This window comes from Oryctolagus cuniculus, chromosome 3 (genome assembly GCF_964237555.1).
Source record: "Oryctolagus cuniculus chromosome 3, mOryCun1.1, whole genome shotgun sequence".
Lineage (NCBI taxonomy): Eukaryota > Metazoa > Chordata > Mammalia > Lagomorpha > Leporidae > Oryctolagus > Oryctolagus cuniculus.
In genome coordinates, this window is record NC_091434.1 from 70,861,136 (window position 1) to 70,885,276 (window position 24,141).

General features: G+C 44.9%; 2 protein-coding genes across 18 annotated transcripts in view; one reads left to right on the forward strand and one right to left on the reverse strand.

Annotated features, from left to right (window-relative positions):
• The window catches only part of MYO3B (myosin IIIB), a 478,997-nt gene that overhangs the window by 395,849 nt on the left and 59,007 nt on the right, over positions 1-24,141 (reverse strand). For 9 of the 17 annotated variants that reach the window (XR_011387262.1, XM_070070710.1, XM_070070712.1 and 6 more), the window contains one exon: positions 22,284-22,429. Coding sequence is in view for 10 of the 17 variants with exons in the window: in XM_070070710.1 (XP_069926811.1) it covers positions 22,284-22,429 (146 nt within the window). In the remaining 7 variants the exon portion in view is untranslated. Of the gene's footprint in view, positions 1-761; positions 1,593-14,876; positions 21,353-22,279; positions 22,430-24,141 lie in introns of those variants that run through there. The other 8 variants (XM_051849426.2, XM_051849422.2, XM_051849421.2 and 5 more) reach the window with 5 other exon arrangements.
• LOC100344475 (cleavage stimulation factor subunit 2 tau variant-like) lies at positions 8,824-10,796 on the forward strand. The gene is given in 3 exon segments (XM_008258721.4): positions 8,824-9,321; positions 9,323-9,528; positions 9,531-10,796. Coding segments are annotated over 3 exon segments (1,797 nt in total). The 5' UTR covers positions 8,824-8,872; the 3' UTR covers positions 10,673-10,796.

Here is a 24,141-nt window from a genome sequence, read left to right on the forward strand (position 1 = left end):
GCTGGGCAGAGTCGAGACCATGCTGAGGGGCACTGGCGCACTCCATGAGGACTTCTTGCCCCTTCCAGCCCCACCCAAATGCCAGCTGAACGCTACAGTGACACCATCCAGAACAGAACACCCCCCTCCCCAGCCCAACCCTGTCTGAATCCCTGACCCACACAATCAGGAAGAGTCACAAACTGCTGTTTACACCCCCAAGCTTTAGCGTTGTATGTTACACAGCAGTGAATCTGATCCCAAAAATCTGTGCTCCCTGGCCTCCCTAATTTTGACCATCCCCTCACCAATTTCCATCAAGCCAACATATCATATCCTCCCATGTTTTAAGACTCATTTAATGACATAACAATCCTCAGTTATATCAAACCATTTTTTTAAGGTAAAACATTTTGAGTACATAGGATACCTAAAATGTGGTGCTAGGAGCTACGACAGACGTGAAGATTCACGAATATACAATCCTAGCCTTCACAGGTCCTATATTCAGAGAGGAGAGTCAAAGGCACAAATGGCCCCAAACACGCAAAGGTAGGTGGGAGGTGCTGAACAAGTAGAGGGCAGGCCCAGAGTTCTGCCTGGGACCCCACATGGAGAAAGTGGCCGCAATGCAGTTAGTAGAAGCATATCCACCCAAATGTGATTTCTCCCGGGCCCACAGACCCTGCTGCACCACACCTCACTAGTCACATCCTCTGCTTGGTGCTAACTGGCTTGTAGCAATCCCGTTACAGCCGCCTCACCTTCCCCTTGCCCCTCACCTCTCATTTTCTCCAGTACGTCCTTATTCTGGCTCTTGAAGGATCTTTCGAAAACACAGGTGGAATTCTCGATGTTGTTCTCAAAAGCAGCTAAGGGCTTCCAAGTCCCTGGAGTTCGTGGCCACCAAGTCCCTCGGGACTCTGTTTTCTGAGGTCACCTTCCAGCCCCACTTACCCAGCAACTCCAGGCCTGGACCCCATTTTGCACAGCCTCTCCTTGGCTCAGGCTCTTACTCCAGTCCTGAAAGGTCAGCGTTGCTACCCTCACTGTTCTCACTGAAACTCTACCCTTTGGGGGCTCAACCCAAATGAGGTATGGCCCTGGGAATTCCTCGATCTTCTTGATCAGAAATGTTCATACCTCCCTTTCCTTCCCACAGCCTTGCTTTACACCTCCACTCGGTTCTGCCTGATGTGGACCCTCGGTTACATGAGAGAGTTTCAAACGCACTGAACTCCTGGGGGAGACGTCCTGCCTGTCCGATCACTCATCTCCTTGGCCTTGAAGTGTCCTTCATACCTCACCCGTGTTTATATGCAAACATTCCATTGAGGTTATTCCAGATTCTAATTCCAATCATCCTAGGGGCCGGCGCCATGGCTCACTTGGTTAATCTTCCATCTGCAGCGCTGGCATCCCATATGGGCGCTTGGTTCTAGTCCCGGTTGTTTCTCTTCCAGTACAGCTCTCTGCTGTGGCCCGGGAGTGCAGTGGAGCATGGCCCAAGTGCTTGGCCCCCAGCACCCACATGGGAGACCAGGAAGAAGCACCTGGCTCCTGGCTTTGGATCGGCGCAGGGCCGGCTGTAGCGGCCATTTGGGGAGTGAACCAACGGAAGGAAGACCTTTCTCTCTCTCTCTCCCTCTCACTGTCTATAACTCTGTCAAATAAAATAAATAAATAAATAATTCCAATCATCCTAAACACATATGTATCTGACTTTGAACTCTGACGAAACCTAATTTATATCATTCTTAGACACTTATATGCTCAGCCCCAAAGATGCAGATTAGCTCCTCAGAGTACCAAAACATCCTATGAGAGGTGAAACAATGCCAAACACAGCACAGTGCCAGGACACCGTGGTTCCCTCAGACATGTTTTTATACCACGTGTACCTCATAGTGAAAGACCACACCACATGGGTGCTGCTAACATGTACCACCCACAGTATTATGCTTGTATACGGGGAGCTCACCCACTTACAATCCCCACATGTCCAGATGGCCACTGAAACTTACAAAATGTATTGTGCATCTTCCCTTCCAGCCACCATCCTCATTTTTCTGTCCCCTTTTAGAGAAAGTATCTCAAATTGATTGTCTATTCTCATATCTCAAGTTCCTGGTTTCGTTCCCCCTCTCTTTTTATTTTGAAATATAAAACATGTATAATATAACACTAGTATAATCACCCTCCAGATCAAGAAATAGAATATTGCCAACATCCCAGACCCCACACTGATAAGGTTTTTATCCCCCATAGCTCATCAAAACACTTTGGGACATCACCAGTTCTCTCCATATTCTCAGATCCAGTGGTCAAACCCAGCCTTCACCTTACTTCACTCAGGAGGATTTGATACAATTGATCAGTCTTTCCACCTCCTTCCCCTCCCTACCTTTTCTTCATTGCTTCTGGAATATCACCCTCTTTTATTTTTCCTCTTACCTCAGTGTCTACTCCTCCAACTGCATTCCTGGTTTCCCTTCCTCTTTCTCACCTCTGCACCCGCGAGGAGCCTCCAGATCTCCTCTTCCTTATCTACCAGGAATCTAGGGTATTTACCCTAGACACAGCTTGCTGCCTTTTGCTTTCCTTCCCATTGCTCAAATGAAGTCTCTTGTCCCAAGATGCTAAATACCATCTCAATGCTGATGGCTCCCACATTTAGCTATCTAATCTAGATGTCCCCTCTGAACTCCAGACTCCTGTGTCAACTTGCTACACGACACCTCTACTCAGTGACAAATCTCCATCTCAAACTTAATGACTGAAATAGAATTCTCAATTCCTAACACATCTGCCCAGCGAGTCAGCTTCTCCCACAATCATCACAGCTTGAAAAATGGCAACCCCTGTTTTCTAGTTACTCAAGCCAAAAGCCTTGATATTTTCATTGTGTCCTCTCATTCCTTACATTGAATCCATAAGCAATCCTATCAACTCTGCCTTCAACTATAGCCATAACTCATCTATTTCCCACCCCTTCCACTCTGTTCCCAGCTGTCATTCTCTGTTACCTGGATTATTACAGGAGCCTCTCACTTTGTGTAAATACCTCCCCTCTCACCACGTTCCCTTCCCTTACATTCTGTTCTTCATGTAATATCCAGAAGATTGCTTTGAATACAAGTCACTTAATGTTACTTCACTACTACAAGCCCTAATGGCTGTTCCTCTCATTCATAGAAAAATACAAAATCATTACATTGACCAACAAGGCTGTACATAATCTGTCCCCAGTTCTATCAGTGGCATCTTCTACTCTCATTCTCCTTGCTATTCCTAACATACGCCATCACATTCCCAGGCCTTTGCACTTAGATTTACCCTAGACACAGCTTGTTTCCTTATATCCTTGGGACTTTATCTTACCACAGAAGCCTTCTCTTAACACTTCATATAATAGCAAGCCCCACCCCAACTGTCACTCTCTATTCTCCCTATCCTAGTTTATTTTCCTTCAGACAGGCACCAAGCATCAGGCAGATATTATTGTTTGTTGGTTTGTCTATTATTGCTCTTCCTCTAGTAGTTAGCTCCATGGGCACAGAGACTCTGTTTTGGTTAATCTGTGCCAAATAGAGTGCTTTCTCACAGTCAATGCTCAACAAATATTAAATGATTTAAGAAATTAGTTCTCAGCATCAACTTGCAGTCCATTTGTAAGTAGGTCACCATTCACACACATGCTCCTCGAGAACTGAAGCAGTTTTCATCAGAAACCTCTTACACTTTGCCAAACTCATTTGGCAAACTTCTTTCCCCTGGGGTCATTGCTGCCTTACTTGCAATTTTGTATCAGGTACGTTATTTTTAAACTCCTTTTGAGTTGGAGAATATATCCATACCAAACCAATGAACTATATCCCTGTTGAGACACATACTTAGTTACAGCTGAGTAATCTTTTTTTTTTCCTTTTTAATAGACACTGAAGGGTCAAAGTGTGAATTTTGGGAGGAAGGGAATAAAATGCAGAACCAGAAGGAGGCTACAATCTCCATTATCATCAAAGCAAAGACGCAACATGCGTTCTACTTGTTTCTTTGAAGTCATTGACAGAAGATGAACTGAGCCACATTAAGGTGGATCACCAAGGAGGAACAGCCACAAACCTAATGGAGAGGGAGACAAGTCAGGTCCCCCGCATTTACTTCACCTTACCTTGAGCTTAGAGTCAGAATGTGTGAGACCTAGCTCTGAGTCTCTCTAACTAGCCATAGCATGCAGGAAAACTCACAACCAGCCTCCAGGCTTCTTCCTCCATATGACTGTGCTGGGTTCTAGCAGAAGGTTTAAATGTGTTTGGAACCTGCGACCCTTTCAGAACCATGGGCTGTTGCATTAAGCTCCCAAGGACTTCCATGACAAAGCACCACAACTAGATGGCTTACAATAATAGAAAGGTGTTGCCCCATAGTTCTGGAGCTTAAAGTCCAAACCCAAGGTGTTGACAGGGCCATCGGCTTTCTAAAACCCACTGGGAAAGGATCCTTCCTTACCTCGTTCAGCTTCTGTCACCCACGTGTTCCTTGGCTTATGGAGTCTTTGTCTTCCCTCTGTGTCTGTCTCACGTCCAAATTAATCCTTACTCACGAGGACACCAATCATATGGAATTAGGACTCACCCTACTACTTCTGTAAAGATCCTGTTTCCAAAGAAGGTCACATCTGGAGGCACTGGGGGCTGAATCTTCCACGGATCTTTTTTGAAAAACATTTCCTAAAAATGGTGCACTGGGAGCTCAATCTTGGGGACTTTACAGACCCTTGAAGCCTGCCTTCTGCCACTGTCTTTTATTAATCACATATCTTCAAGAAAGCCATACCTCTGAGCCCTGAATCCTCAGCTCTAACATGAAAAATACCCTATCAGAACTGCAGTGACAATTCAGAGAAATTGTATATAGGACAATGAACATACGCTCGAAAGGACAAACAACTGTAAAAGAGCCACATATGGTGCTGTTACTAGTTTAGAACAGTTGGACTCCAGATTTTTTTATTACATACTTTATCAATAAGAAGTGTTCAAGTGCATATTCCAATAACTAGTTCCTCCCTCATCAATTATGTACAAGTGTTAATGAATTTTAAAAATGAATAAAATGAAATCAATGCATTTTAACAGTATTACAAAGTATTTTGCAGTGAAATTGCAGCACTTGATCTTTCTGTCCTGAATGCTGATTCATGTTGATGGCGTCATGCTAAACCCTCACGCAGAGAATACACCCGGGAAGAACCACCATTAACAATGGTGGTAATAAATTGTATTTCAAATAGTCTTCATGTCCAATGTGAGTTTCATAAATGATCTCTTGGCAGATCCTATCGGTCTGTCATTGTTCTTAACCTCACATGGCTGATGGAGAATTTGTCCTGGGAACAGACATGTGATCAGCTCAGCCATGATTTCTGTCATCACTCATGCTTGCAACTGTGGGACTAGATTCAGTCTGAGGTTTCTAGGTAGAAATCTTTTAAGGCTATTTGTCGTTTTTGCAATGGTCTCTTTAGTTGAAACTCAATGTCATTTGCCATAGAACCATGTAAGGAGGCACTGTGCTTTCTAAGGCTCTAAGACAGAGCCCACAGATGGGACCTCCTTAGCCCCTGGGCAGCAGAGCTCCCTTGTGGGTCCATCTGCCAAAAAGTGGGGTGGGGAGACACATTTCTCTCTCTCCAACCACCCTGCAATGGTGCTCTGTAACAAACTGATAGAGAGCAGGTGCCATTTTGGACATATGTAACAGCTGCACCAGCCCATGTCTGTGTCCAGCAACCAGCCAAGCAGAGACTCTTGAAGTCTGGTGGGGAGAACAGACAGGGGGGCTGGGTACTCTTCACTGTGGGAGGCTTGTATGCCTGGACTGTGAAAACACTGAGGCTGCATGGGAGGACTCAGGGTATGCTGGAACTTTGGGCAGTCACTGTGGGAGGCTACACATGCTGAGCCCTCTCTGGTGAGGGACACAGCTGGGGAATCTGAGCTTACACCGAGGACTGCACAGATTCTTTATATGGCCCTTGTGGCAAAGTGGATGAATAATATACCAACTGGGGCTGGCGGCCAGGTACTGATCTCGTTTGAGGAGGGAAGCTCAGTTGAGTATATGCCAACAGATGAGAACAAACCTCCCCACTGATTAAAAATAAAAGGGATTTACCATGCTAAACCTGGAGAACTAAACAAAGCTCCCTGGCCACACCCACCACATGCCTCTAGATATTCACTGAAAGCAGACACTCCACTAATCTATAGAAATATAGTACAAAGATAAAAGCCACTACCGAGAAAAAAACGAAGAACCCGTAAGTATCTCCACAAATGCCAAATAACAAACACACCAATTCAAGAAACAAGAATAACGAAGACAACATGATGCCCCCAAAAGAACACAACACTTCAGTACTAGGTTGTAAAGATGACGATATTGAAGAAAATTTCATCATACAGTTGTAGAAAATACATTCTTCTCACCAGTGCGTGGAACTTTCTCTAGGATTGACCACATGCTAGGCCAGCAAATCTCAGCAAATTCAAAAAAATCAAAATCATACCATGCATCTTCTCAGATCACAATGCAATGAAGCTGGAAATCAGCAACTCAGGAATCATTAGGACATATACAAACACATGGAGATGGAACAACATGCTCCAGAATGAATAGTGGGTCATAGAAGAAATCAAAGTTTCTATAAACAAAGATGACAATACAGCATATCAAAATTTATGGGATACAGCAAAAGCAGTGTTAAGAGGAAAGTTTAGAGCAATTGGTGCCTACATCAAGAAATTGGAAAGGCACCAAATAAATGAGCTATCAATGCATCTCAAGGGTCCAGAAAAACAACGGCAAACCAAACCCAAAACTAGTAGAAGAGAAATAATTAAAATCATAGAAGAAATCAACATAATTGAAACAAAAAAATACAAAATATAAGCAAAATGAAGAGCTGGGGTTTTTGTTTGTTTGTTTTTGAAAAAATAAATTGACACACCATTGGCCCAACTAACCAAAAAAAGAGAGAAAACCAAGTCAATACAATTACAGATGAAAAATGAAATATAACAACAGATACCACAGAAATAAAAAGAGTCATCAGAAATTACTACAAAGAGCTATATGCCAACAAACTGGGAAACCTAGAAGAAATGGATATATTCCTGGACACATATTACCTACTTAAATTGAGTCATGAAGACAAACCTACTACCAAGATGGAAACTGAATCAGTAATAAAGACCCCCCCCCCCAACAAATAAAAGGCTAGGACCAGATGGCTTCACTGCTGAATTCTATCAGACATTTAAAGAACTAACTCCAATTCTTCTCAAGCTATTCAAAACAATTGAAGGGGAGAGAAAGCTCCCAAATTCTTTCTATGAAGCCAGCAGTATCTTAGTTCCTAAACCTGAAAAAGATGCAAGAGAGAGAGAGAGAGACAGAGAACTACAGACCAATTTCCCTGATGAACATAGACAGAAAAACCCTCAGCAACATTCTAGCCAATCGAATCCAACAACATATCAGAAAGATCATTCAACTGGACCAAGTGGGATTTATCCCTGGTATGCAGGGATGGCTCAATCAACGTGATACATCATATTAACAAACTGCTGGGACCGGCACTGTGGTGTAGCAAGTTAACACCCTGGCCTAAAGTGCCAGCATTCCATATGGGCACCGGTTTGAGACCCAGCTGCTCCTCTTCTGATCCAGCTCTCTGCTATGGCCTGGGAAAGCAGTAGAAGATGATCCAGGTCCTTGGGCCCCTGCACCCATGTGGGAGACCTGGAAAAAGCTCCTGGCTTCAGATCGGCGCAGCTCCAGCTGTTGCGGCCAATTGGGGAGTGAACCGTCATATGGAAGACCTCTCTCTCTCTCTCTCTCTCTCCCTCTCTCTGCCTCTCCTCTCTCTGTGTAACTCTGACTTGCAAATAAATAAATAAATCTTTAAAAAAAATCTGTTGAACAAAAACCATATGATTATCTCAATAGATGAAGAGAAAATATTTGATGAAGGATGAAAACTCTAAGCAAACAGGGTATAGAAGGAATATTTCTCAACACAATCTAGGCAACTTATGACAAATCCATGGCTGGCATCATATAAAATGGGGAAAAGTTGGAAGCATTCCCACTGAGATCCTGTATCAGACAAGGATGCCCATTCTCACCACCGCTATTCAAATATAGTCCTGGAAGTTTTAGGCACAGCCATTAAAGCAAGAAAAATAAATCAAAGAGATACAAATTGGGAAGGAAGAAGTCAAACTATCCCTATTTGCAGATGACATGATTCTATAAATAGGAGATCCAAAATACTCCACCAAGAGACTATTAGAACTCAGAAGAGTTTGGTAAAGTAATAGGATATAAAATCAATACACAAAAATCAACAGCTTTTGTATACACATACAATGCCACAGCTGAGGAAGAATTTCTAAAATCAATGCCATTCACAATAGCTACAAAAATTCAAATACTTTGTAAAAATTTAACCAAGGTTGTCAAAGATCTTTAAAATGAGAATTACAAAACTTTAAAGAAAGAAATAGAAGAAGATACCCAAAAATGGAAAAATCTCCATGTTCATGGATTGGAAGAATCAATATCATCAAAATGTCCATTCTTCCAAAAGCAATTTACAGAGTCAATGCAATACCAATCAAAATACCAAAAACATTCTTCTTAGATCTAGAAAAAATGATGCTGAAATTGTTATGGAATCACAGGAGACCTCGACTAGCTAAAGCAATCTTATACAACAAAAATAAAGCCAGAGGCATTACAAAACCAGATTACAAAGACATACTACAAGGGGCCAAAGGACGACTCCTGCAAGAATCCGCCGTCTGCCTTGAGTACGGCCGGAATCATGTCGAGTTTAGCGGTGAGAGACCTGGCCATGGATCGATCACTGCGTTCCATGTTCGTGGGGAACATTCCGTATGAGGCGACTGAGGAGCAGTTAAAGGACATTTTCTCCGAGGTCGGTTCGGTGGTCAGTTTCCGGCTGGTGTACGATAGAGAGATGGGAAAACCTAAGGGTTATGGCTTCTGTGAGTACCAAGACCAGGAGACCGCGCTTAGTGCCATGCGGAACCTCAATGAGCGGGAGTTCAGTGGGCGAGCACTTCGGGTGGACAATGCTGCCAGTGAGAAGAATAAGGAGGAGTTAAAGAGCCTGGGGCCTGCGGCACCCATCATTGACTCACCCTATGGGGACCCCATCGATCCAGAAGATGCCCCTGAATCGATTACCAGAGCGGTCGCCAGTCTCCCCCCGGAGCAGATGTTTGAGCTGATGAAGCAGATGAAGCTCTGTGCAAAACAGTCACCAGGAAGCGCGCAACATGCTACTTCAAAACCCGCAGCTGGCTTACGCGCTGCTGCAGGCGCAAGTGGTGATGAGAATCATGGATCCAGAGATTGCTCTGAAAATTCTGCATCGGAAAATACACGTCACACCGCTGATCCCAGGCAAATCTCAGCCCGTCGCTGGCCCTGTGCCGGACCCCGTGCCGGGCCCCGGCCCTGCCCAGCACCGAATGTTCTGCTGAATCAGCAGAATCCTCCAGCCCCTCAGCCTCAGCATTTGGCTAGAAGACCAATCAAAGACATTCCTCCTCTGATGCAGACTCCCATCCAAGGTGGAATTCCAGCTCCCGGACCCATACCAGCGGCAGTCCCCGGCCCTGGCCCTGGCGCCTTAGCTCCCGGAGGAGCAATGCAACCCCAAGTCGGAATGCCAGGGGTTGGCCTAGTGCCTTTAGAGCGGGGACAAGTGCAGATGTCAGATCCTAGAGCTCCTATGCCGCATGGACCCATGACTGCCGGCGGCCTGCCTCCCCGCGGACTGCTGGGAGATGCTCCAAATGACCCACGTGGAGGGACGCTGCTTTCAGTCACTGGAGAAGTGGAGTCTCGAGGTTACCTGGGCCCACCCCATCAGGGTCCCCCCATGCACCATCCCTCTGGTCATGACGGCCGCGGCCCTTCCTCACATGAGATGAGGGGAGGGCCGTTAGGAGACCCCAGAATGCTAATTGGAGAACCCAGAGGACCCATGTTGGATCAAAGGGGTTTACCTATGGATGGTAGAGTTAGTAGAGATTCTCGAGTGATGGAGACTCGAGCCATGGAAACTGATGTCTTAGAGTCACGAGTGATGGAAAGAAGAGGCATGGAGACTTGTGCAATGGAAGCCAGAGGCATGGATACAAGAGGACTGGAGATGAGGGGCCCCGTCCCCAGTTCGCGAGGCCATATGACCGGTGGAATGCCAGGCCCTGGGCCCATTAACATAGGGGCAGCTGGCCCTCAGGGACCCAGACAGGTCCCAAGCATTTCCAGTGTGGGGAATCCTGGAGGTGGCATGCAGGGGGCGGGCGTGCAGGGAGCGGGCATGCAAGGAGGAGGAATGCAGGGGGCAGGCATGCAAGGAGTGGGCATCCAAGGAGCAGGTATGCAGGGGGCAGGTAAGCAAGGTGCAAGCCAGCCTAGCAGTTTTAGTCCTGGGCAGAGCCAGGTAACTCCACAGGACCAAGAAAAGGCAGCTTTGATTACGCAGGTTCTTCAGCTAACTGCAGATCAGATTGCCATGCTACCTCCTGAGCAAAGGCAGAGTATTCTGATTTTAAAGGAGCAAATCCAGAAATCCACTGGAGCTTCCTAAAAGGGTTTAGAAAATGAGTGGCTTATAGTTTATTTTCAGTTTATTCCTAGCATGGAGAATGGGTAAAAAGCTGACTTGTGTATTCCCACACTTTAATGATTACAGTTGCCCTTCTACAACCTTATTTCTTCTTGTCTTTATTTCTGTTTTTGTTTTTAATTGAGGGTAGGGGAAGGGATGGGTTGGGTCTGTTCACTTTAAGTCTCTGTAAATATCCAAAAGTAACTTCGAATATGATTATTATACCACATAAAAATATGCGGCAATGTCAATGTGTGTACAATATGTTAAATGCATTTTTGAAATACTGAGTTAAAACTGTGAAAACTGCATCTAAGGACTAAAAGGTGACTTGTTAAAATGGTAATGTATTCAGATAGTTTAAGATTTTTGGTTGTGTATCAAAGACATTTATTTCCAAATTAGAATTTTTGGTAAGCTATTTAGACTACAAAACCTTACTTTGGAGGCACTAGAACACTGTATTAGGTTAAGTATTATGTAAGTTGTTTTGGAATTGTTTTAAAATGTTAGAGCCAACAGATTAAGTTGAAACTTGTGTTGTTGGAACTGTCTGCCTCAAAAAATATCAAGGATTGCATCTGGTTTGATGTTGCTTCATTGAACCCATCCTTAAGAAACCAGCAAGATTCTGGTTTGGCTGCAAGTGTGATGGTTTTGCTGAGACAGTTCCAGGATCAACCAAATTACTTAAGTCGGCTCTGATGAGACCCAGTACTTTCCTGGCACCTTCCTATTTCTCAATAATCTGTAAGCCCTAAATCTGACTCTGAGTAGTTCTCTGACAGTCTTCCCCAAAATAAATGATGAGGCAAAAAAAAAAAAAAAAAAAAAGACATACTACAAGGCAGTTATAATCAAACAGCCTGGTACTGGTACAAAAACAGATGGATAAACTAATTTAACAGAATAGAAATGTCAGAAATCAATCCAAGCATCTACAACCAACTTATATTTGACCAAGGAGCTAAAAACCAATCCCTGGAGCAAGGACAGTCTCTTCAACAAATGGTGCTGGGAAAACTGGATTTCCATGTGCAGAAGGATGAAGCAGGACCCCTACCTTATATCTTACACAAAAATCTATTCAAAATGGATGAAAGACCTAAATCTATGACCTGATACCATCAAATTATTAGAGAACATTGGGGAAGCCCTACAAGACATTGGCACAGGCAAAGACTTCTTGGAAAAGACCCCAGAGGCACAGGCAATCAAAGGCAAAATTCACAAATGGGATTAAATCAAATTGGAGAAGCTTCTATACTACAAAAGTAATACTCAGGAAAGTGAAGAGGCAACAGACAGAACAAGAGAAATTATTTGCAAACGATGCAAATGATAAAGGATTAATAATCAGAATATATAAAGAGATCAGGAAACTCTACAACAACAAAACAAATAACCCAGTGAAGAAATGGGTAAAGGATCTAAACACAAAATTTTCAAAAGAGGAAATCCAAATGGCCTACAGACACATGAAAAAATGTTTAGGATCAGTAGCTGTCAGAGAAATGCAAATCAAAACCACAATGAGGTTTCACCTCACCCCAGTTACAATGGCTTCCATGCAGAAATCAACAAACAACAAATGCTGGCGAAGATGTGGGGAGAAAGGTACACTAATCCACTGTTGGTGGGAATGTAAATTGCTAAAACCACTATGGAAGACAGTTTGGAGATACCTCAGAAATCTGAATGTAGACCTACCATATGACCCAGCCATCCCACACCTGGGAATTTACCCAGGAGAAATGAAATCAGCATATGAAAGAGTTATCTGCACCCCCGTGTTTATTACAATTCAATTCACAATAGCTAAGACATGAAATCAACCTAAATGCCCATCAACTGAAGACTGTATGAAGAAATTATGGATATGTACTCTATGGAATACTACACAGTGGTAAAAAAAATGAAATATAGTCATTTGCAACAAAATGGATGAATCTGGAAAATAGTATACTTAGTGAAATAAGCCAAAGGGACAAATACCATATGCTCTCCCTGATTTGTGATAACTAATAGAGCACCTAAAAGGAAATCTGTAGAAGTGAAATAGGTACTTTGAGAAGCAATGACTTGAACAGCCCTTGTCTTGACTGTCAAATAACAGTTTTTGTTTTTTTTTCTTTTCTCTTCATATTATTTGTTGAACTTTTTTTACTGCTTTTTTTTTTAAAGATTTTATTTATTTATTTGCAAGTCAGAGTTACACAGAGAGAGGAGAGGCAAAAGAGAGAGAGAGGTCTTCCATCTGATGGTTCACTCCCCAATTGGCCACAACGGCCAGAGCTGTGTTGATCTGAAGCCAGGAGCCAGGAGCTTTTTTTTTTTTTTTTGACAGGCAGAGTGGACAGTGAGAGAGAGAGACAGAGAGAAAGGTCTTCCTTTGCTGTTGGTCACCCTCCAATGGCCGCCGCGGCCGGTGCGCTGCGGCCGGCGCACCGCGCTGATCCAATGGCAGGAGCCAAGAGCCAGGTGCTTTTCCTGGTCTCCCATGGGGTGCAGGGCCCAAGCACCTGGGCCATCCTCCACTGCACTCCCGGGCCACAGCAGAGAGCTGGCCTGGAAGAGGGGCAACCGGGACAGAATCCGGCGCCCTGACCGGGACTAGAACCCGGTGTGCCGGCGCCGCTAGGCGGAGGATTAGCCTAGTGAGCCGCGGCGCCAGCCCGAGCCAGGAGCTTTTTTTCAGGTCTCCTACACGGGTGCAGGGGCCCAAGGATTTGGGCCATCCTCTACTGCTTTTCCAGGCCACAGCAGAGAGCTGGATCGGAAGTGGAGCAGTCAGGTCTCGGACCAGCGCCCTTATGGGATGCCAGCACTTCAGGCCAGGGCACAGTGCCGGCCCCTGAACTTTTTACTTAACATAGAGTTAATCATTTGTGTATAAAGTCATTAGAAAATAGATCTCAGAAAAAAAATAAGAGTGGGAATAAGAGAGACAGGAGGATGTTTGTAACTTGGCCTTGGCAGCTCATGTGAAGACCCTTGCGTGATCACTGATGTCATACATAATAGTGTTAATTGTTAAATTAACAACAGGAGTCACTGTGCACTTACTTCTCATGCAGGACCTTTGTCCTCAATGAATTATATTACGAGAATTAATTATAAAACTTGTTCTCAAGGTTTTGTGTGTGTGCATGCACAAATTGTTCTAATTTTTACTTAGTATTGAGTTAGTCTTCTGTGTATAACGTTCATTGAAATTGAATCTTAATGGAGACTGGGACTGGGAATGAGAGAGGGAGGAGGAGATGGGTGGAAATGGAGATGGGAGGGCAGGTATGGTGGGAAGAATCACTACATTCCTAAAGTTGTACTGATGAAATTTGTACTCCTTAAATAAAAGGTTTTGTTGAAAAAAAAAAAGATATCCACATCCTAAGCCCCAGTACCTGTGGCAAGGCCGCATTAGGGTTGCAGTTAAACTGGAGATGCAAAAGAGCATTTAAAACTGATTTTAAAATAGGAAAATTATCCCAGGTTTCCCAGCACAGAAAATGAAACTGATAAGAAAGCTTTGCCAGGGGATGACAACATCCCTACTCATTGTAGAAAAATAAGAGTGGGGACTAGGGCCAGCCCTGCTTCCTGAAGGGTAGTTCCTATCACTATATACATGTGTGCGCACCAGGGTGAGCCATCCAAACCTCTTCAGTGTGTCTATTACCAAAGAAGTGTCAGGATACTACAGGCAGAGCTTTTTAGTATAAATAGTACGGATTTATTGAGAAATCAGTCTTCATGTTCCTTCAATTCCCCACACAGTCATCGATCAATTAGCTGAACATTCAATGATGGCCCTCATGGGTGGCTCTTTTTGTAATGGAAGCTTTCGATTCTTGAGCTCCAAGGGAAAGGAAATTCCTTAAGGTATAAATACAACCTTGAGGTGTTTTCTTTGGTAGCACCCAGCATACAGTGAATGCTTACTAGGTCCTATTCTGCACAATGCACATTCATTAACTCCTCACAACAGCTTGGGAGGCTGAGACTATCCACATCCCCATTTTACAGCAGAGAACACTGAGACATAGAGAACTGAGTAACTTGCTCAAGTTCACACAGCTTGATGGTGATGGACCTGCTACTTGAACCCTTGCAGGCTGGCTAAAAATATTTTAAAAAGGGCGGGGTGGGGGGGGGGTCTGATTTTTAATCCCTTCCTGCATCTCTGCTCAGAATCCTGTCCCCAACATGAGAACAAGCCTGGCCACCAGATGAAGGATGAGAAAAATCACACAGAATGATTTAAGCTACCCTAACCAAGGCTATCGTAAGCCAGTCAGCCATAGCTGACTGCAGATAAACAGGCAGCCCCAGCCAGCTCAGTAGAACCACCCAAAGAATCCACAGACTCATGAGAAACAGTAAGTGATTATTGCTTTAAGCAACCAAGGATGGGGATGGTTTGGTCCATCCCAGCAGATAACTGATAGAGACACCGATACCTGACCACCACACTGTATTTTCCTTCGAATGAGGCTGGCTGCACCTGCTCTAGGATTCTCCTAGTGGGGACAGTTCCCGCTGTGACATACCTTCCTCCAGACCACCACCTCCTCTGTCTCCTTCTCTGTCTTCCCCTTGCCTAAGCACTATGCCAAGCCATTTTCTGCCTAGTTTCCTCTGGAGTCTGCAGAAACTGGGGTGCCTCAACTCTTGGGTACTATTTTGAGCTCTGTTTGCTTGCCTATCCTCTTTGCTCATCTCACCATCATTTAGGAGTGAAGTTGGAATTAGCCAAAATGAGTGGTACCAAAATAATGAAAGCAGGGTAATGAGGGAGAAAAAACAGACAGTGCTGTAAGTTAACGCCTTGCTTCTCTAGTCTTTTCTTTCTCACAGGATGGACTACTTACCCAGCACAGGTGGGCACACGCAGTCCCCGAAGGCACGCTCCTGTTTTGCCACCTGATCCCCAAATGCAACCTGCAAAGCTCAACTCTCCCTGCATACCAGGCGCACCTCCACAGGAACTAACAGCCCCAGCTGCTTGTCCCAAATTAAAAAAGAATTTGGAAATATGTTCCACAGAGAGGAAGCCTTCTGGGGCATTTCTGCCAAGCTGCCTGCAGCCACTGGGTTCCCAAAGAAGTGGAGGGTCAAGTCCTGGGTCGGGGGAGAGATGGGGGCACCCTCAAAGCCTGCTGAGGGCTGTCGGCCTCAAGCCATTAGAACAGGAATCAGAAATCTCCCAAAGAAAGAAAAGGGCTCATAAAAGATCATTGTTTTCCTACCGCAGTACTTCAAAACTTTTTGCTATTAGGCTCTTGATAAGTGCTAAATGACGCTAATTCTCCTGGCACCTCTTGCTTTATGAGTGAAGCAGGGACTGCGAGGGTTCATTGCTTAAGAAGCCAATAGCTGAGTGACCCAGGCTGCTGAAGAGAAGCCAAAGCTCCCCGGGGCAAATCCAGCGTTACTGTGCCATTAAACACCCACCACCCTGCACTCACTGCACTTCAATAATAGTTGCGTTTTAATTTCTTTTCCTTATATTTCGCAGCCTGAAGGGAAAATGTCCTGTGACAATTCTGTAATAGTAAGGCAATTACTGGTGACTCAGGGCTGCCTGCTGCCTCTGCATCCTGTCACGGCTGAGGAGCAGGCAGCGACTGTGGCTTCCCATGTAGGGATGGTTTGATTTGTGAATGAAGAGAGTCAGCATCAAAAGGCATCTTTCATTTTGAGACGCCTACATGAGATGAAAGTGCAGTCCAAGCATTCTGCTTTAGGATAAGAGTCAATTGCAGGCATGGAGTCCTGGAGGAGACGCTCAAACAGACTTGAAATGTTTCAAGAGGTGATGCCAAGCCCCTCCACATGCCACATCCAGGCAATCCAAGAGGTTCCAGACCCTGGATTCCCAGAGTCAGATCTCTTCTCTTTTTTGCCCTCCAAATTCTGCCCATTTCTCCCAGTTTACCAGTAAATAGAGGCAATAAAACTAGGGCTTCTTGAGAACAAAACCCCTGTCTTATTCCACCTTTACAATTCAAGCCCCCAACCCAAACCCAAGTTAGGAGGGACAAAGTTGAACATATCCTAGAGTAGAAGACTTGAGCATTCCCAAACTCCTAGTGGGTTGTGTTCCAAAGCACTTTTGGAAATTGGCAGTTTAGAATTTGGAAAACTCTTGCTTTTCCACAAGTCTAAAAGTTCTAGAGGGAGTTGAAGTCCTCAGACTAGCCTATAACACTTTATTTACCACAGAAAAATCTAATAATGCATCCAGAGTAGAGAACCTCAGCTATTATCGCCTCTTCCTAAACAACCATTTAAAATAGCATTTCCATGAGAAATGCATTCCAATTCAAGGTGCCAGAAACTGTTTTCCATTTCCCCCAGAGCCAAGAAGGAGCTTTTCCTCTGACAAAATAAGAAGACAAAAGCGGAGATATTGGCTGTACCAGAAATAGCCCTGACCCTGCGGATGCAGGTTTTCAAGGAGGGTGTGATGGATCCAAAACATGGGGCACCAATATTGCTAACATCGAGGACCTTTCTACTCTGCCATTCTCTTGTTCAAACATTTGTCTTCAGTGTTCCAAATTATGAATCAAAAAGCAATTGCTTGAAAGGGAGGTTGGAGAAAGGAGGGATTTCTGGGTTTGGAGTCATCAATCAATGAGCCAAAGACATCCTATGTTCACATATGATGACATTTTTGGTTTCTGTTCTTCAGTTCTTTGACTGACACAGTCATTAACACTAATAAAATTCTGTCAGGTTGACAATGTCAGTTTAAAATTAGGAGCAGGGGGGAAGAATGCTGGGTTGTAAGCTTCTCAAAGGCCAGGACGCCATCCTGTTCGTGTTGATATAGTCCCATCCCGTTGGTGCTCAGCACATAATTCACCAACCAATAATTTAAGAAAGGACTTTGACTTTTCAATGCAGCAGCACAATGCATGGTTTTGGAGTCAGGCATCTCAAATTTAAATCAATTATTTTTCCCTAGATGCATGCTTAGGGCAAGCTGCATAACCTCCTTGGACTTCCAGCTTTCTCATCTGGAAACAAGTGTGCTGACAGAGTACCCATTTCTCAGAGTCACTGTGGGGATTAAATGTATTAATGGCTGCAAAAAACACAATGGCAGTTGATAGATCTCAACTCTATTTTACATTTACTTATTTTAAAGGAAGAGAGAAATCTAAGCTCGTATTATTTTTTCCATCATGATTTAGTTAGTTCTGTGTTTTGTCCTCAGATTAGTTTCTTGTAGGATCTCTTAAACATGAAAGTAGGTTGGTATCATGAATTGAATTGTGAGTCCCAAAAGATATGTATACTCAGGAGCCAGCACTGCAGCATAGCAGTAAAGCTACCACCTGCAGTGCTGGCATCCCATATGGGCACTGGTTCAAGTCCCAGCTACTCTACTTCTGATCCAGTTCTCTGCTATGGCCTGGGATAGCAGTGGAAGATGGCCCAAGTCCTTGGGCCCCTGCCTGCACGTGGGACACCCAGAAGAAGTTCCTGGCTCCTGCCTTCAGATCGGCTCAGCTACGGCCATTGTTGCCATTTGGGAGTGAACCAGTAGATGGAAGACCTCTCTCTCTCTTTGCCTCTTCCTCTCTGTATCTCTGCCTTTCAAATAAAATAAATAAATCTTAAAAAAAAAATAGAAGATACGTATACTCAGAATCTGAGAATGTGACCTCATTTGGAATAAGGGCCTTTGCCAATGTAATTAAGGCAAGGATCTGGAGTTGAACTCATCCTGGATTTGGATGGGCCCTAAATCCAATGTCTGAGGCAGAAAAGACTGGAAGCAGAGGGAAGAAAGCCCAGTGAAAGTGGAGCCAGACAATGGAGCCACATTGCCACAAACCAAGGACACCAGAGCCTACCAGGAGAGGGCAGAGGTGAGGAAGGCGGCTTCCCTAGAGAACCTGAGGGGAGCATGGTCCTGTTAATCCATTGATTTTGAACTTCTGTCCTCAAGAACTGTGAGAAAATGAATTTCAGTTGTTTTAAGTCACCAAGTTCATGGTAATTTGTGGTGTCAGCCCTAGAAAATTAATACGGGTGGCTACTGACGACTTTGGAATAACCTAGATTTAGTGAGGGCAACAAGCCACAAACTCAATCTGTGATGATCACGAGTTCTTTTCTTCAATTGTGTACCGCAGGGAAAGCTCTCTTTAGGAAGAGCTAATCATCCGCTTTTAGGGACTGGAACGCTCAGGCCAGTCTGTCCCATCCATTTCCAGCCAAGGACACTTCTGCTGGCAATCTTGAAAATTCCCAGCACTCTCACAAGGAATCAAGCGGAAGTATTCACTGCATGATGAGACACCAGACAGGTTGGCTGCAACCTGGCCCCAGATACATGGGCAGGCCACACAGCTCTCAGTGTTTGTCCGGTAAACACACCCACACTGGTTCTCTCTGACTTCTTGAGAGAGGTCAAAGGGGTCACTAAGCGAAGACTCTAAGCCAGGGGAAAACACCCCCTTGCCAAGAAACTGACATAATTATTTATTTCTCCTAACTATTGGTTCTTGCAATTACTGCATTTGTGAAACAGATCCCCTTGTAAGGGAAAAAAAAATGCACGTAAGATCCTTCTAAGTCTTTGGTATTTTAAAGGAGTCCTCAGGAAAGAGTAGCGAGGGCGTCAAATCCACTGATGTTCAGAGAAATGGTCTCTGTTCTCTTCCTCTAACTCCTGGAGGAAGACAGCAGAGACAGAGCAGCGACACTCAGAGAGGGGTGACTTTTCTGGAGCAAAGGCATTAGACAAGATGACACAGGCTGACAGGTTCAGCAAACAGCGGACGCTCTGCCAATCAGCAGATAATTTCTCTGTGTTTGCAACGTAGGAAAGGTTTTGAGTCACACAGTGTTTAGAAGACAGGTCACGATTTCTTTGAGTGACCTGTCTTCCAACGTGAAGGTCAAGAGAAAGAAGGCAGAAACGGGAAGAGCCGGGAGATCTGTGTACCGGCCAATCAACCACATCCGGGCAGGTCTCGCTTGCCGTTCTCTGACAGTGCCCAGGGAACTGGGTGACTCCAGCTTTGTGACATCTGAGGCCCTCGCCTCCTAGGTGACCAGCTCTGCATTAACTCCTAAGTCCTCTGCAAGTCCTGAAAGTCGCTTCTTCAGGGGCTCAGTCGAGGCTGCCTGTCCTTCCCTTAGGATTTCCATAAAGCACACACACACACACACACACACCCCTCGTACAAAAGAGCAGCAGGGAAGAGTCAAGTGAGGAAGGCCCGAGGAGGAAGCATACGCAGTAGCTGGGATCCCGGAGCACCCTGAACCGGACTTCCTTGTTTAATGGAAGAGAATTCTAGAACACCTAAAATACTCAGTGTAAATAGAAAGGAAAAAAAAAAAATTCTAAAGCCAAACAGCTTCAAAAGGTTTGAATTTCTTTTTTAAATCACTATTTTCCATTCACTTTTCTCCTTAGGAAGGCAGGGTGGAGAAAAAGAGAGAAAGTAAACCCCATGAAACACACAGGCAAATACCTGGGGTGCCTTTTAAATATATGTAAATGCTGAATTTCTCCATTCCTCATCTAAGAGCTCTTCTGAGAGGATACATTTTTAGCATAATTATAGTATACACATGCACACACGGTCAATCCACAGCCCCTCTAAGAGAACTCTGCAATTCTAACTGATGGAGTAATTTTTAAATAAATTACTTGGTCAAACTAAAACCAACATGCTTTCCCTGGCTTTAGGAAGAAAAGTGCTATACAGTATATGTGAATGTGCTTGTGAAACCTCTACCCTTTGTGTCCAGGAATGTGGAGCCTGCCTGCTAAGGCTGTGACAATGGGAAGTGGGGAGCACACACGATCTCTCCGGGAATCTGCCCAGTGGCTCCGGCTGACATCCCTAGTACCCACCACCTGACCCAACACTTGCATAGGAAGCAGAGCCAGGCAAGGAACAGGTCACACTTGGAGGGGAGAAATAAAGCTATGAAAGATAGGATAAGGATCATTTTCTCCCAACTGCCCTGGTTGTGGGATTCACTCTGTCCCGAGGCAGGCAATGAAGGCTAAGTTATTTGTGCCCGGAAGAGGCAAGTGGAGTGGGAGTAGGGAGATGATCAGAGATCAGACGCTTGGCTGAGCACACACGCAGGCTCAGTACAGTCATTGAAGATGAAAGGTCTATTTAAACACACACACACACACACACACACACACACTGCTTCCTGGCTGTCTCACATTTACTACCTTGCAAAATTTTGGACTGGTTGCTCTGTGCACAGCCACATAATAAAAAAAAGAAAAATATATATGTATCTCCTACCAAATCTGCATCCATCTTACAAATGAGGAGCTACACCTTAAGCCTAGTATTTGGGAAGTTATGTTGCCACAGTAAATAACTGGTGAGGAAATAAACCATGTGTTTAAAAAAAAAAATCAAAGTGCACAAATCAATCCAGACACCATCTCTCAGTTCCTGGCATAATACTGTACACAACTTGGCGCCTGCAATCTTCCGTCCTTTGGCATACTCACCAGACAATTAATTGAAAAGGCCAGGAGCTTCATCTGCTCCTCTAATCACCATGATCTGTTCTGGTGTGTGGAGCAGGCAAAAAGACTAACCCAGGCTCGAGTGGGAGTCGTTTTATTTTGGAATAGTGGGTGGTGGCTGTTCACATCTGGATTAGGTAGAAAAAACGATAACATTATGATGATGAACGCAGAGAGCCTCATCTGCATATAAATAGACCTAATCAGAAATGCAAATTGCAATCAGCAGAAATGTTTAAAGGCTGTGGTGGCTGTGTGATTGTGCAGATAAGGAAGGGGCAACACTTGTATTGTTAACCAGTTCCCTGGCTCCCAGCCTGCCAGAGCCTCCCCTTGAAAGAGACGCTCAGAGGTATAAATTATCCCGCAATCAGAGCCTAGCCAGGCCGGAGCCCCCATAGCTTCGTTTTCTGAAATAAGAGCTTTAAAACTGGCCGTACAGAGCCCGATTCCATTGAGAGACAACCAAACCTCTCCTAGGATCCATAATGAATACATACAATAGAAAATATGCTTGCAATTAACTACATTCTAAACACCCTCTTTCAGCACAATTTCCTATTGAGATAGAAATTAAGGGATGGAGGAGAAGATTTATGACTGATGTAGTATTTTTCTGATAGATTTCAGCATAGTCTGAATGAATACGGTAATATGATACACATTTTCTTCACTCCCTAATTTTCCCAAATTCTAGAAAAAGAACATAATTACAACGAAAAAGCCAGTATTTAGATGTATTACTTAACCCAAAATTGCAGTTGTAATCTTCTTGTGCAAAGCTCCCCCCCCCCCCCGCCCAGAATACACATCCCAGAAAAATCAGAGTTCTGAAAATATCAATTATTACAAAATGGTTCTAGTATGTCTTGGTCTATGTTATCTTTCAGGAAATCCTCTCCCCCAGCCCCTTCCTCTTGTGTTTTTCCAAAAAGAAATACATTTTACATTCAGGCTTTCTCACATTTGAAGAGAAATTGCTTACAACTGTTTATTATCCCTCTAACTAGACAGCTCCACACAGAACTAGTGAGCCAAGAGCGCCATCTTGTGTCCTACCTTGGAATCTTAAACAGTGTTTTCACAGGATGCATGTCGAAGAGGGGAGGGTCTCCGTCACCCAGTTCAATGGCTGTGATCCCCAAGGACCAGACGTCACAGCGCGCGTCATAGGAGGAATCATACTGCTGCTCACAAGCAATGACCTATCAGACAAAAGCAGAACAAACACATCAATCCCACGCCACCTCAGATGCCCTATAGAGGCCCTTGGCTGGTGCTAGCCCCTTCTCAGTTCCTTGGTTACTCCAATACTGAATTCCAGGAATAACAGTAGGTGTGCATTCTAGGCCTTATTGGTGTGTGACTAATTTGCCATCTCATACGTTCATTAACTTTTTAAAAAAGATTTATTTATTTATTTGAAAGGCAGAGTTAGAGAGAAGCAGAGGCAGAGGCACAGGGAAGGGGGGAAGAGGGGATATTCCATCCACTGGTTCACTCTCCAGATGGTCACAGTGGCTAGAGCTGTGCCAATCCTAAGCCAGGAGCTTCTTCCGGGACTCCCACGTAGGTGCAGGGGCTCAAACACTTGGGTCATCTTCTACTGCTTTCCCAGGCCACGGCAGAGAACTGGATGGGAAGTGGAGCAGAGGAAACTCGAACTGGAGCCTATATGGTATTCCGGCACTGCAGGCAGTGGGATTACCCACTATGCCACAGCACCGGCCCCCTACTCATTAACTTCTAAAAATATGTCAGTTCCATGCAAAAAAAAAAAAAAAAAAAATCAGGCACAAAACCTTCTAAGACTCAAGCACAAATCAAGAGGAAGTGTGGGGTGAACAGTACCCTGACCCCCCCACCACCACCACCACCATCCTTTAAGGAAAGATTTTTCTGCTTTCTTCACCTCATTACCAGCTCCTAGATTCAGCAACAAGAAATGACTGCACTCGAAGATGCTTGTCGCCTGCACACAACCACCAGGAATGTGACCAACTGAACAGAAAGACGCTGGGAGCCTGCTAAGAATGACATCAAGTAGGAACTATCTACCTGTCCCGCTTCCAGCACTCCCTTTGAGAACATCTGCCCCTCCTCAAAGCCCCACACCTGGTGAGCAATATGGCAGCAGCTGACACTGCCGAGATGGCCTGACTGGGTAGGAGACCAGCAGAATGAGGAAATGGCCCTGGGCCAAGCTACGGGGGCTCCGGCCTGGCTAGGCTCTGATTGCGGGATAATTTATACCTCTGAGCGTCTCTTTCAAGGGGAGGCTCTGGCAGGCTGGGAGCCAGGGAACTGGTTAACAATACAAGTGTTGTCCCTTCCGTATCTGCACAATGTGTGGGCCTGACACATTTTTAGAAGTTAATGAGTAGGGGGCCTGTGCTGTGGCGTAGTGGGTAAAGCCGCCACCTGCAGTACTGGCATCTCATATGGGCGCCGGTTCGAGTCCCATCTGCTTCACTTCCAATCCAGCTCTCTGCCATGGCCTGGGAAAGCAGCAGAAGATGATTCAAGTCCCTACTGGAGTAGGGGGCGTAAGAAATCTGATTCTACCAACTTTCTTAGTCAGGTGAGGCAACCCTCCACTCAGACTATGGAGTGGTGACTATCACGGGGGGAGGGGAGAGAGCAGGGGTGGACCTGGAGGTGGGGTGACCAGGAGCCCACTGGACTAGCAACCTGCCTCCCAGGACGACACATGGCCGAGGGCAGACGGGCAACTTCAAAGTCTGGTGATGAAGCAGTGCCGGTGGCAAACACAGGGGAACCAGAAGGATGGTGCCACCCTTGCAGGCTCTCACAGTGCCTTTGACTTTTACTCTGAATGAGATGGAATGACTGACTGTGGTGAGCAGAGGAGCGACAGAGCTGGCTTACATTTTTACAGGATCATCCTGGCTGCTGT